Raw genomic sequence first — 13,359 nt, forward strand, 5'->3', positions numbered from 1 at the left:
GCTCATGACTTAACAGGACAAATCGTCACATTATACATAAACATTATACTTCTGTAGAAAGCAAATTTAGAGTTTGAAAATAAAGTTTTTATTGGTCACTATTGTGACCAGCAGAACAACCAAAGCTTTGTTTCATTTAAATATGCTAAAAATTAGTAAATATTTAACAATTTCTCTTTTACACTTCACATTATAGTAATATGATTTCATGGTGCTATTGTCTTTTAGCAATTTGAGTGTATCACTCACAATACTATGATATAATTACAGCCTATGTCTGTGTATAGGTAAAATTATTTTAAAGTCCAAAACTACCCTACCAAAACCAAATATTAGCATCACAAGTAGGAAATACATGTTAAACTACATTGTAACTAATGTAAATTCATCCAATATTTTATTGAATAAAAGCCCAACACAAATTTACAAAATTTATCAGTTAACATAAAAATCATTGATTGCGCACAATGCGCATGTTCATTGTTAAAAATGTACCCATGACAGATGCCTCAATTAATCCCTGTCAAAAACAATCTGAATATTTGCAACCACCCACATTCTCATGTAACCCAAGCCTCTTATGTATCTTTAACAAAAAGAAGCATGCTGGATGGATCTGCAAGGACTGTACTTGGGGAGTGACATTTTGAAAATTTCAAAAGAATAATTAAATTTACCAGTGTGTGAAGAAAAGAGGCGCAGGACTGGGGGAAATGTTTGGCTAGCCTACTTTACATTTCCCATCAAAACCTCCATCCACTGTAGTCGGACAAGAAAAAAAACTTGCACAAGTATATATGAACTGTATCATAGAAATCAGGTGGTTAAACTGCTCATAGCCATATACATATGATGCTGGAAACACCCTCCTAAGAACAAGGTTTTTGGTTTCTGGCTACTTTTGATTGGTGATAAATTACTGATGTTCAGATGTTACAAGAACAAAACAAGAACGTGCAAGAGCTAATAGAAGTGACCTAATTTATAACTAAGAGGATATCACTCTCACAACTCACAACCCCCCAAAAATATAACTGTAGAAGCAACTAAGTAGCATTTACAATATGAAAACAAACCAAAGACACCGTTAAATTTAGCTACCAAACATGTATGCAAATTAAATGACATAACACAGAAGTTCAGTTGTTGCCAATTTTCTTATCAAAGTAACAACAAACCACTTTTTCAAATAGCCTTCACTTGATCAAAAGGGCACCAAGGATCTAGTCTGCTTGGCATGGTAAAGAATGTGTACATCAAAAGAAGGGCAAAAGACATTCGCTCATGGCACATCCATTCAAACTGAGCCCAAAATCAAACTGTTGAACTGATTGAAGGAACAAGTTCTTATTCAGTAAGCCGCAACATTCAAAACAGTGCAGATAGAAACGTGAAGTATCATGGGGATGGACGTATCTCACTCATGCAGTGACATACGCATCCCATGTCTCACAGTGCATTTCTCCCTACAGCGCTTTTCATGTTTCAAACCCCTAAATAAGCAGGTGAATCTTTTTTTTCAGAGGACAACCTTGGTACTCTCACAAAAGTGAAAACTAGAATTTGAGCCCCTCAACCCCACTTGCTGTTGTTTGCTGAAGCTAGTCCAAGGAGGGTGGATGTTGGGATGCATTGGCTGACCGGCAAGTAGCTTCCCCCAAGGTTAGGAGTAAGGGGATGCTTTACTCGATCAGCTTCTTTGCCTTGAAGAAGCGCCGCAAGTAGAAGACCTGCCATGTAGCCAGCCCAATGAGACAGCACATGGAGAATATGCTGAAGTACAGCACACGTGTGTTGGTGGACTCTGGAAAGTGGCGAAAAAAGAAGGGTATGTTTTTGGACAGCAACAAATACTTTTTGTTCATACTATCAATGAAGAAACAAGACTGATCTTTGCTTCTGTTCCCTTCCATAATCAAAATCTCGTGCTTCCTATGTAAACAGTAAAACAAGTACATTCAATCAGAGAGTTAGAGTCAGCAAAAAAGTGATTAAATGTTTTATTTTCTTACCATTGGTGTCACGCATCTCCTCCTCTCTCTTCTTCATGTACGCAAAGTCATTGACGATGGACTCTGACAAATCCTCCAGTCGCCTCAGCTCAACCTCAAGAGGCTTCAGCTTCTCCACCTTGGCAATCTGGAGGGAAAACAAAAGAGAGGCTACTGAATCTACTGAACAGTGATGCCTGAAAAGCCCATCACAGAAAGGGTGGAACGACCATTTAAACAGTGTAGTTATATACATTGTCCAGCAGGTGTCCCCCTTCGCTGTGAAAACGCTTGTTTAAATCATCTGTGTTTGGCCACTTACTCATGTTCATTTAGGCAGATGAAAATGAGGCCGTTTGAGCTCTTAAACAGCTGTACCACCTAAGAGGGTGGTGGCCTGACCTTCAACAAACTGGTGTGGTTGGTTTATGATGAAAACAAATATTCAAAGGCAACTGGTGAAGCAATCAAATCTATGAGATTAACTGATGGGTATGGAAACCACTGTCCCTAATGTTATAGTGCAGGATACTTCCTTTCCTTTACTACATGTAGTAGTCTATTGTTATTTTATTTATGACAGAAGTCCAGTTGTTGTCTCAACTACTAATGCTCAAAAACTAAACAGCAACAATAGCTCTGCTTTTCTGTTTGGTCTGCACTGGACCAGATGAATCACATTATACCCTTAAATTGTGCAGCAGCACCAGACACAGACATTCTGGCCATTAGGAAATTTCATAGTAAAATCTGCCAGAGAAGCAGCATGCAAATGACATCAAATAATCAGAGAATAAACATCACCGTTGGATACTGCAGCTTGCATCTGCCAAGTACACTTTCTCAAACATTGTAACAGACTAGGACTCTTTCCAGCATACTTTCCCAATACCATTACACGATCTACTGAACAACATGCAAATCTGTTCAAGGTAACACACCCACCTACGTAGGTAAATACATGTACAAATTCAGCTCCACCCACCTTCCCAGACAGGCATACCCACTTGAGCTCCCCTGAACATCCACCTACACACTCTCTCAGCAGAACAGAACGTCATGTTCGGTGCGCCATGTGTGGGAAGCGGGGCGATTCTCAGCTCAGTCTTTATCACTTGTGTACTTACTAAGAGTTGCCAGAGGCAGCCAAGTGCTAACCCATTCTCAGGAGAACTATTAAGTCATGTGAGTGTTGATGCAAAACAATGTTTCCTTGTATAGGAAAATATTGAATGATGTGGAGGCAGAGAACCTCCTCCAATGATTTCCCTATTTTCTAGTCTCTGCATTGCTGTTATCAGGAACAAGTATTTAATGTGGAATATATGTAAATAAGGCACTGCAGCAGTAAATTCTTGCTTCCACAGGTTGATGTGATTTATTAAGCTGATGAAGGCATTGCTTATTTCAGTGTTGTTAAAGTGTAACAATTACAGGAAAAGGTTTACATGTCTCTGGCATCTCTTGAATCTGTACTCATGTTGTTTATAGATAGCCTGATTAATGAGGGCCTTTATCCAGACTAGGGATGTACTACATTTAACAAAGTACATCAATCTGCATCTCTTCAGAGTCCAAAACCATCTTCTCAAAAGAACCTGACCTGAAAGAACTCCAACCCAAATTTTAGACCATATTTAGGAGAATTATGTGCCTTCTATGCTGGCTGCTAGTGAACATATGTAGTAAAACTCCTGCAGCAAGACCAGTGTCCTACATCCAATGACCCAGCCAAGCTGCAGACAGACTTTGTCTACATTATCTATCAAGCTACAAAGGCAATCAAACTCTGAAAACAGACTCTGAAACTTACCTCTTCATAGTTTTTGGCCTCCACACCATGTTTCATGTCCAGATTAACCAGCTGGTCAGGCACTCTTCCAGTTCCTGATTAAAAGCATTTAACATCATATGAAATTTATTGAAAGTAATATTTTAAATTGTGGGTACTTGCTGTGCTACCTAAACCTAATCTATTTCCAGAATTACAAACGCCTTCATTTACATATCAAACTCAAAATTTTTCCACTGTTATTCCATCTGTCATTTTCCAGACAAATTCCTTTTGGTAGTTTCCTACCAGTTCCTCTAGATTATTTCAATAATGCAGTCTTTTTTTTTTTTTTTTTACAATACTGTGGAAACTACTTTGTACCAATACATAACATATGACATGTGGTTCATTTCCACAAATATGCATCTCTAATTTCATAACCATCTATTCCTCTAACAACAAAAATATCACCAAAGAGTTCTATGTTATTGCTGTTATTGCACATTTTGTTTCTACACAAACTGCAGCAAAATGTTTACACCTTTGTTCTTGGTCAGTAATAAAAACAAACTATTTCTATGTGTGTTGATAACAACAACAACTGCTTTAATATTCATGTATATCGCTCAGTGAAAAAAAAAAAAAATTAACTGGCTTTAAGAATGAACCCCCTGGGGGATACCTGGTTTTGCCAGTTAACACACTTACCCAAGGGTGATTTGCTTTCAAAGCACACCTCGAACATGTCATAATCCTCTGTGGTGAATGCAAACTTTCCTTTTGTTGCATCTTCCTTGGAGTAAAGAGTGTGGCTGGAGGAATCTGTGATCTACAAAGTTAAAGAAAATAATATAAATATTAACTGAAGTGTTGAATTGATTGACAGAAAACGTATCGCCAACAATTTCGTTAACCAAAGTCTAAGGACAGTCTAACAATCTCTATTATCAGCTTCTCAAATGAGAGGACTGGCTGCTCTCCTCCGTTTTAAATGATGGTAAGGTGGAGTGCATGCATGCAATGCTTAACATTTTAATAATATCTGACATTTTATAGATTAAACTATCAACAGAAAAAGGAACCACCAGATTAAACGTCATAATAATAAAACTAACCATCAGCAGCAACCCTAATTACCAGCATTCAAATAAGCGTAAAAAATTCATCAAGACTATTAATTGCCTTTTTAATATCGGCAAACCTTTAATGTTTTCAGTAGACAGCTGTCACAACATGGAGACTAGTTTACAAATCTTTGTTAGTTATCTTTTCAATTAAGTTGCAAATGACTAATAATAATGTGAGGACAGAATCTCCTGTATAATATATGGAGGGGATCTTAGGGTCATTAAACATTAAATACAAACTGCCGTTAACATGTAGTCAATGCTAATAGCTAAAGTGCTAATGCCGCTAGCTTGTGTCTGCCAGCTGAATGGACGCTAAGACTGACGTGTAACAGCAGCAGAGCCGAGCCGACGACACTAACTGTCGGCGTAATATCACATAACATACGGCAACTGTGAAATAAACACCCACCGTCTGTGATACAGCTGCAATTCACTGGTTTAACATAAATTTGACTTGCGTCAAAATGCAAATTACACCACTACTCTAAGTGCTCTAAACGATGATGTTACCCCTGACGTTAGCTGGCTAGTTAGCTACTAAAACCAGGAAGGCGAGTGCTTCGGGGCCTAGGTTAGCTACAATGCTAACAACAGTTGTCACAAATTTCTGCCGCGCTCCGCCAACAGCTGAGACTATCCTCAATAGAGGATGAGAATTTTACTAGCTTGTCAATACAGACATTCACAGACTGAAGCCATTTCGGCCTCGATACAAATCGGACACGTTAGCTTCAGCTAGCCGCAGGTTCTTTTCTCACCTTCAGATTAGTTTTGGTGTTCGCCTGTTCGCTTATTTCATACTCCCCCGTGACGAGGACGTCTTTGTGGATCTCCTCTCGTAAACACTTTCTTGAGTTGACCGGTAAAAAGAAAGAAATGGAAAATACCGATTCAATAAGAACCGGTAACAGCAGTAGCGCAGCGAGTCGAGCCATGGCTACCCTCAACCAACCGACCAACCAGCCCGTGCCAACCTGCAAGCTTAACGCCGAGCTTCAGCTTACACAGCCGGCCTGACCGAACGCTCCGGCGCCGCCCCTGGCCTGGAGGGAGAACTGCACTCCAACGATTCACTCTTCCTCCGTAGGGTTATGGTGAGGTCAAACTGTGTGCATGATCTAATAAACCTGTTTGAAGGGCCCTTTGGATTTCTGGGCAGTGGTCCACTTTAGTCCAGTCTTGCCTGGGTGTGGCACAAACATTCAAGGGAATAATTTAATTGGCAATGTTTGAAAAATATAACGAGAGACATATATTCATAGTGATTAGATTTGAGCATGGAGCATGGAAACTCTTCCTTTTAGAGCTGACTCAGGTGGATGATGAGAATCCCATTTCAGTGTTAGACCAGGCTCTGATAACTCAAAAACATCCCAGTGGGACTCCCTTACGTGGCTGCTGGGCAGTTGGAACATCTAGCTAAAGTCACAGTATCATTGAGGAAGGGCTCAAAGTCTCTGTCGGAGAAAGATTCCCATCTCCACACATCACACTAGCAGTAGAATGCTCTAAAAACTAGTGCTTGGACCTTTGATCATAGAATACAACCATTTTGAGCTTTGCAGCTAGTTGTGGGATATAAGCACCTGCTGCAAACACAATTTGACGATTATGACATTAGTGTATACAAAGCCAAACATGGAACAGGGACAAACTGACCTCTTATGACTTATGACTGAGGACAGTACAAAATAAACAAAGGACAATATCACTCTTCAAATATACAAAGACGTCCTGTCACCATGTGTACAAAGGGCCCAGCACTGCAATAGGACAACACATCATTAAGTTGTGGTTGGGTTACACATTACAGTGAAAATACATGGGGTTTGTTTTAAGCTTTGTGCAGAATGGACATGGTCACATGTCCGTTCGGGACTTCGCAGGGCTCTTTTGTCAATACATTTCAGACTTTGTAACAGATAGGAGCCCATATTTAAAAGAAATTTGCAGATATTTGCACTGAATAACTTACAAACCCAGTACTCCTTTGAATTGACCAAAGTGTTTGACAATTGCAGGGCCCTAACATAGACTGCAGCACATTTGAGACGTGGGGCCCTCTAGTGGGTCAGATTAGGAATGTTCTTGAGACTAATCAGAGTGGCACAGTGTGGAAAGAATTGTGCTAACATGGAAGTTCAACATTGTGAAAACCACATTAGATTGATCAGGGGCTTTCACCAAAATGTAATTTATACAAGGATTTATGGCAATTAAATGTTTTTTCAAATGGAGATTAACAGACAAATACTCCTCTGCAGGTCCTTGACTTTAGTGAGGGAGCCAGATACTTTATGACTGAGTGCACGATTTTTTTGTCTACTCTAGAGTCTGGTCTGTTGTGTGTTGTGTTGTTATAATCGGGCACTCAGCATGACACAAGGTCCAAGTCAGCCTTTGTAATGATAATAAATGTATGACCTGTGTTTCATACCTTGTACATTCTATAATTGTACATATTTAACTTGTTTCCATAGAAATATATTGATACTGCTCTAATAAGATTAGAAATCATCCATTTTCATTTTATTTTATCCTTCTAAACTCTTCACAATTAGCTTATTGATATTTATAGATTTTCACTCAAAAATGTCTTTAATATTACCAAAGTTGCATAATAATCCATCCAATATGCGACTGATAAATCTGGATTATGAAACAGACATATCATGCTCAGTGTTGGCCCGGGTATTTTGAAAATCCCAAAAGCTATTATTTTTCTGTCAGCAGCTCAGGGATTACCCAATTACATATGATAGAGCTGTCCAGTTTCCAGGGAAACATCCTTGTTACGGATCCCACGAGACGAGACGAGAACAGGCTGCTGAGTGGGGAGTCTGGCACTAAGTGAACGGTAATTATTGGATAGAGAAATCCCTCCAGTATTGTAGCTTAGTGCGTCAAATAACCTCTAAGAATAGCATGTCACACACTCCTCCGTGCTGCAGAGCTTTTTGACTATAAATGAGATCCACAAAACTTTATATTCATATACCTGTGACTAATCTACATTTTTACATGCTTTAACTATACTGAAATGTGAACATCACACCTGCCCATTGAATCTTACCTATATGTAACCACTTTCAGTCATTTTCAAGAGCACAATTCATTGTGCATTAAATATTCAAAGGGTTGGCATTAGGTCTGTAAAACACTTGGAACGCTACTTCAATGATATGACTATTGATTGACTAACCTTTTTATCACCTCTTGGCACTGGTTCAGTGTCGTATTCCATTATGAAAGTCCTATTTTACAGAGTAGAATACTTCCATAAATGAGCATGCATGCTGACGCATGTGTCTACACGCCCTTCAACTAACTGCTGTCATTCTCTGACTTATGCTTGTTATCACTTCTAGATCCTGACACTAAAACAACAAGCAGACATATGCTGATAAGGACACACCATCTAGACCTAGTTCAAACACAATTCTGATTTGTCATGCACCACACAGTTTGTGTCATAGGAACTTTATGTCATAGAATATTTACATTGTGTCAGATGGAGGTACTCTGTTGACAACCATGATGGTAAAACATTGAAAGGTACTTGTCAGAAATGGGTCTAAAATAGAGTGGGCTTTGTCGTTTGCTTCAGTAAAAGTATAAGTTGGCATCATAACTGTATCACTCTGTCAGTCAGACAAGAAATTGAAGTATTCATGGTTTCTAAAGCTTTCATATCCTCCCTCGACAAAAGAAAAGTATCAGGATGGATTTCTGTGAATATGGAGCTGAGCCAAACTGAGCTCTTATTGTCATGTCACGGAGGCAAACTCGGCTGTTTCATCATCACTGTGCTCACAGTTACACCCAGGCAGGGATCCTCTGTCTGTCTACCTCCCTGCTATCCTCATACACTCATCATTTGCTCCTTTCCTCCTCCTCTCTCGCCTTAGTTTGCTCGTCTCTTTCTATCAGGCGTACGCTGCCTGGTTCCTCCCCTGGGTTGCTGCACCGACGCAGGTTGGCGTCATAGTGGTCTAATTTTACTGCTGTTGATGCTGATGTTAAAAGAAGCAATAGGCACCTGCTATTTCTGCTGCTACCCCATCTCCCTGGGGCCGGCAAAGAGGTATTAATAGACAGAGTTATTAGGCGCTGCATGGTCGCACATAGAGGCTTTATTGAGGAAAAAGAGGCTCTGCTTAAGTGCAAAGGAAAACAGATAGGTACTCAGAATTCAGATGTTATACAACAGTATAGCACTGACAAAACAAGAGGCTTCGTAAAAACACAGGTTCAATCCAAGCATTTCAAAAGGCTACTGCAAGCAAGAACTGAAGAAGTAGTAAAATTGTATTCCTGCAACCTAAATTCTTTTAACATTATCAAATATTTCAATCTTTTGGTTTGTTTCAAGTTTTACTCTTAGGGAGGAGGCCAGAATCCATACAGGAAGCACAGGAGCAACTGCTGATATCTTGGCAGTGTTGCACAAAAGGGTGTGTCTACACTGGAAGAACTCAAACGTCAGCATAAGTCAGTTATTGTGTGATGGTAGTTTTCTATCCAGCATGCCCCACATGCGCACACATCACGCATTTCCTGCCTAAAGCCATGAAGCAATCCGCCTTCTGATGATTCTTTACATGGTGCAATGTTGATAAAAGGTGAAATGGGCAAGTGAGGTGAAAGAATGACAAGAAGGGAGAGTTTGGAAAGATTTTCATTGCGAGCTACGTAACTAATGCACAATTGCACAAATGGCAGAATTTTGGACAAAGTTACAAAGTGTGGTAAAAAAAACTTTAGCACCAAAATAAGGAAAAATAATATGATAATGGAAAACCAGTTAGTTTGATTAAACCTAAGAGAAAAGTTGATAACTCACCTAGTTTAACTTGAAATGTAATGACCATTGTGTTAGTGATAAATGTGCTGTCTTCATGTTTATAACTTTGTCTTCTGAATAACAATTTTCTAGGAAAAAATAGAAAAGACAGGATTGCATGAGTGTTCAGAGTCAGACAGATGGAAGGGACTCCCAGCTTTAAGAATATCTTACATGCACCTGAATCTAAGTACCTAAATTACTTAAGACATTTTATAAAATTATATATATATAATTATATATATATAATTATATATATATAAAAATGAAGACAGTGATAGTGAATAAGAAAACTTGTTTTCATCCATACATTACATTACACTCATGAGATCTTTCCTGTTAATTCAATCTGCAGTAACAACCAATGGCAAAAAATAATATGCTAGACTATTTGTGAATAATATTTCTAGATCATCATCTTCGAAATTAGTTATTTACATGTGACCTCTTTTCGTCAAACGAAGGGTTTTGATGTGATGTTGGCACGTCAGTGTTAATCTTGGCCCGCCTGTGCTTCCAGTAGAGGTGGATTTTACTGTGTAGAGTCTGTCTGGTGGGAAAGAAGAGTTGGAACAGGCTGAATAAAAATACCACTGTGCAGACAGAAGCTGTACACCTCATGTCCAGCTGTCCGCATGGCCTAGTCCATTTGCAGGAACAGCTAATGTAGGTGAAGTACAGACTGCTCTCTGTGCCTTTATCAATTATTTCTGAGGATTTTTTTTCTTGCATTGTGCTGTAATTCACGTGTGCGTCTTTGACTGCATATTAGGCGAATTCAAACCTTCCAAGAATAGCCTAAATAAAACCGACGCAGACCGTGGTGAAAATGTCGCTTTCGGATCCTCATGTGACTTCTCTTGTGTAAGCAAGTGTGTGCAGCGGTTTGTCGAACAGCGACAACATGTGAGAAACATATGGGACGCAATGCATCACGTTTTTCTCTTTCCAACAGACATGCTGACACCACAATCAAATGTTTCAGAAGAGACACCTCAGAGGGAAACTCAGACAAAATACCTACATGTAGGGGACGTGTTTTGCGGAAAAGGGTGTCTGACCGAGCTGCATGTCTGCTCTTTGCTCGAAGACAGTTGCGGCGAGTCCGCCTAGCACTCTATATTTGGGCAAGGAAGTAAGACGTCATCATCGCGCTGGGCTTGCAAATTAAAAAAAATGGAAAGAACGCACTGACGTAAGAGCCCTGACGTATAGTTAACCTTGGCAACAGACGGAACATAAAATAGAGCCAGTGGAGGTGCAGGAAAAATACTTCTATTCTTATACAGGCTAATTTTAGACATTATTTTAATTGCGTGTTGAATACCACTGTAGCTGCCGTCCTATCCGACTGCTAGTTATACATCTACAGAGAAAATGTATATATATAGGCTATGTTAACAAGAGCAACAGATTCAACCAGACAAACGGAACTGAATTTAAATATCACTATTTTTATTTACATCTCTTACAAACAACATTCACCTTTACTCTCTCTGTAAAAAAAATAATTTGAAATTTCATAAATTAAAACCACTAATGTTTTCACAGAAAACTTCATACTAAGATAGACCACTCAGACCATGGTTAAGACAAAGCACGTCAGTTTTAAAGTTTCACAAACAGTTCACAAGTAATCTCACATTCCATCAACACAGAAACAACTGGGTCAATAATACCTATTGCTCTGAACACACATCAATACTACAAAAGTTTTGTTATCTAGCACAATAAAATCATATATTAACTCATATAACGACTAGGTGGTATTAGTTGAAACATGCTTTTAACTTGCTACATTGGTGTAATAGGCAAGTATAGATAAAGGCAAATAAAATCGTAAATAATTTGCTTCCTGGTACAAGTCCATTCCATAGCCCTGTGATCTGCACATCTACTTCACGTCATCAAGAAATGGTGCTTTATAGGAAGTATTTTTGTTTTCAGAAGAGTCTTTAAAGGGCCAGCAGGGTTGGTGAGCTGAGGGAGTCAGAGGACTGGTCATTGCTGTTGCTTCCTCTCCTGTGGGCGATGCCACAGGTGGGGAAGGTCTCTGCCTCTGGGAAGGTAAACACAAAAGAAGACGTGTAGGTGGTGTTGGCAGGGGTGCAGGTCACCACAGGTGTGCACAAGGGCTCAAAGTCATTGTTATTGGCTGAGGCGTGAAGGGGCTCCCCCAGTCTTGAGTTGTGTAGAGGGAGCTGGACAGGTCGACCTCTGGCACTGACCGCGCTGTCTCCATCTCCGTCTTCGCCAGCAGATCCAGAGACTCCTCCAGGACGGAGGCGTCTAGGTCTGTCATCTTGACCGTGCTGCTGGAGATGGTGGCGGTGGAGAGGACGGAGCTGCTGCTGGAGAAGATTGAGTTGGAGGCTGAGGTGAAGGTTGGCTGGCTGGAAGTGATGGCGGATGTCTCAGGGATGGTGGTCTGTGGCTGGGAAGACACCTCAGCGGAGAGGCAGGGGTGGACAGGAGAGATGGAGGCCACAGGGAAATCCGTGTCCAGCTCTGAGGGGATTTTGCAGATGGGCTGGTGGGCAGCCAGAATGAACTCAAGCCTTTCCTTCTCCTTCAGAAGATTGGCTATATCGTTCTGCAGGCTGGACTTCTCATCCTCCAGCTGATCAGTTTCCCTGCAATTGATAGAGAAGAAGAAAACATTAACTTGGCTGTTGGACAACACTGCTTTTAGCTGTGGTGGAGAATAGATTTTGATGAAGGATGGTAAGTCTGTGGGATACTTACAGCTTGCAGAGTGTCTGTAAGCTCTCGCCTCCTGTTGCGGCATTTTGCTGCTGCCTGCTTATTTCTCTCTCTGCGAATTCTTCTCTTCTCTCTCCTCAGGTGTTATCTGCACATAATACAAGAAAAAGTTAAGACTCCAGTTCTATGATACTTAATATACTGCAACAAGGAATTTACTACTTGTTGGGTAACTCCTAAAGTAGGTGGCTGGATGATAATTACCTGTTCCATTCTGCTCCTCTTGGTAGAGCCGTGAGCCTTGGATGCTCCAGGCCTCATGGCTGGTCTGGGGTAGGCAGGACTGGGGCTGGAGGTGTAGGGGTGGGCTCTGTGAGAAGGGGCCACTGAGGAGATCAAAGGCTGGACCATCCACTGCAGATCCGGGCTTGTTGAAATGGCTGTGACCGTGGGGATGAAGGAGGCACTTGATGCTGTCAGGTCAGTGAAATCCTGGAAAGGAATAAAGTAAGAGGATCATCAGTACATTAGGTATACTTTCAGGAGGTGGGTGCAGCATTGCAGGATGTGTATGAACGAAGCAGAGGGTCTATAAAAATCTGGATGGTTTAAAAAATATCCATATGATGTCAACTATGACGTTACACTCTCTCTATGGAGTCTCAGGTGGATGAATGAAAATTGCCTTGCACTGTGTGAAGCGCAGGTCAGCAGGCTATTTCAAGCACAATCGGCAGAGGCTAGATCACTATCAGTCTATATTTATATATAGCATATCTATTATTTTCTAACTTTAGGTTAAAGCTTTATGAGCATATTCAATGAATGCTATGAAGGAGCTTTATTCTTTCCAAGTCGTTTCCTTTCCTTTCACGCGAAACAACAACAAATTGAAACATCAAGTAGTCTCATGTTGAT

The 13,359-nt window shown here is 40.3% G+C and overlaps 1 protein-coding gene and 1 pseudogene across 1 annotated transcript; both read right to left on the reverse strand.

The window, feature by feature from the left end:
• Positions 1–370: 370 nt before the first annotated feature.
• Positions 371–5,886, reverse strand: tmed10 (transmembrane p24 trafficking protein 10). Its single transcript, XM_022770275.1, has 5 exons — positions 5,654–5,886; positions 4,474–4,594; positions 3,805–3,878; positions 2,013–2,139; positions 371–1,804 (listed from the first exon to the last, which is right to left on the reverse strand). The coding sequence occupies exons 1-5, from the start codon at positions 5,828–5,830 to the stop codon at positions 1,683–1,685; spliced, it is 621 nt and encodes a 206-aa protein (XP_022625996.1). The 5' UTR covers positions 5,831–5,886; the 3' UTR covers positions 371–1,682.
• A 5,775-nt stretch (positions 5,887–11,661) lies between these two features.
• LOC111236678 overlaps positions 11,662–13,359 on the reverse strand; it is a 1,791-nt pseudogene continuing 93 nt past the window's right edge.

Source organism: Seriola dumerili, unplaced genomic scaffold (assembly GCF_002260705.1).
Source record: "Seriola dumerili isolate Sdu_G_001 unplaced genomic scaffold, Sdu_1.0 BDQW01000025.1, whole genome shotgun sequence".
NCBI lineage: Eukaryota > Metazoa > Chordata > Actinopteri > Carangiformes > Carangidae > Seriola > Seriola dumerili.

Excerpts from the sequence above, each read along its gene's own strand:
- tmed10 (XM_022770275.1), bottom strand. The coding sequence starts at position 5,830 with ATGGCTCGACTCGCTGCGCTACTGCTGTTACCGGTTCTTATTGAATCG. Across the intron at positions 4,595-5,653 it reads ACACCAAAACTAATCTGAAG|ATCACAGATTCCTCCAGCCA; the intron begins GTGAGAAAAGAA and ends TTAACTTTGTAG. Across the intron at positions 1,805-2,012 it reads GGAGATGCGTGACACCAATG|AGTCCACCAACACACGTGTG; the intron begins GTAAGAAAATAA and ends GCCACTTTCCAG.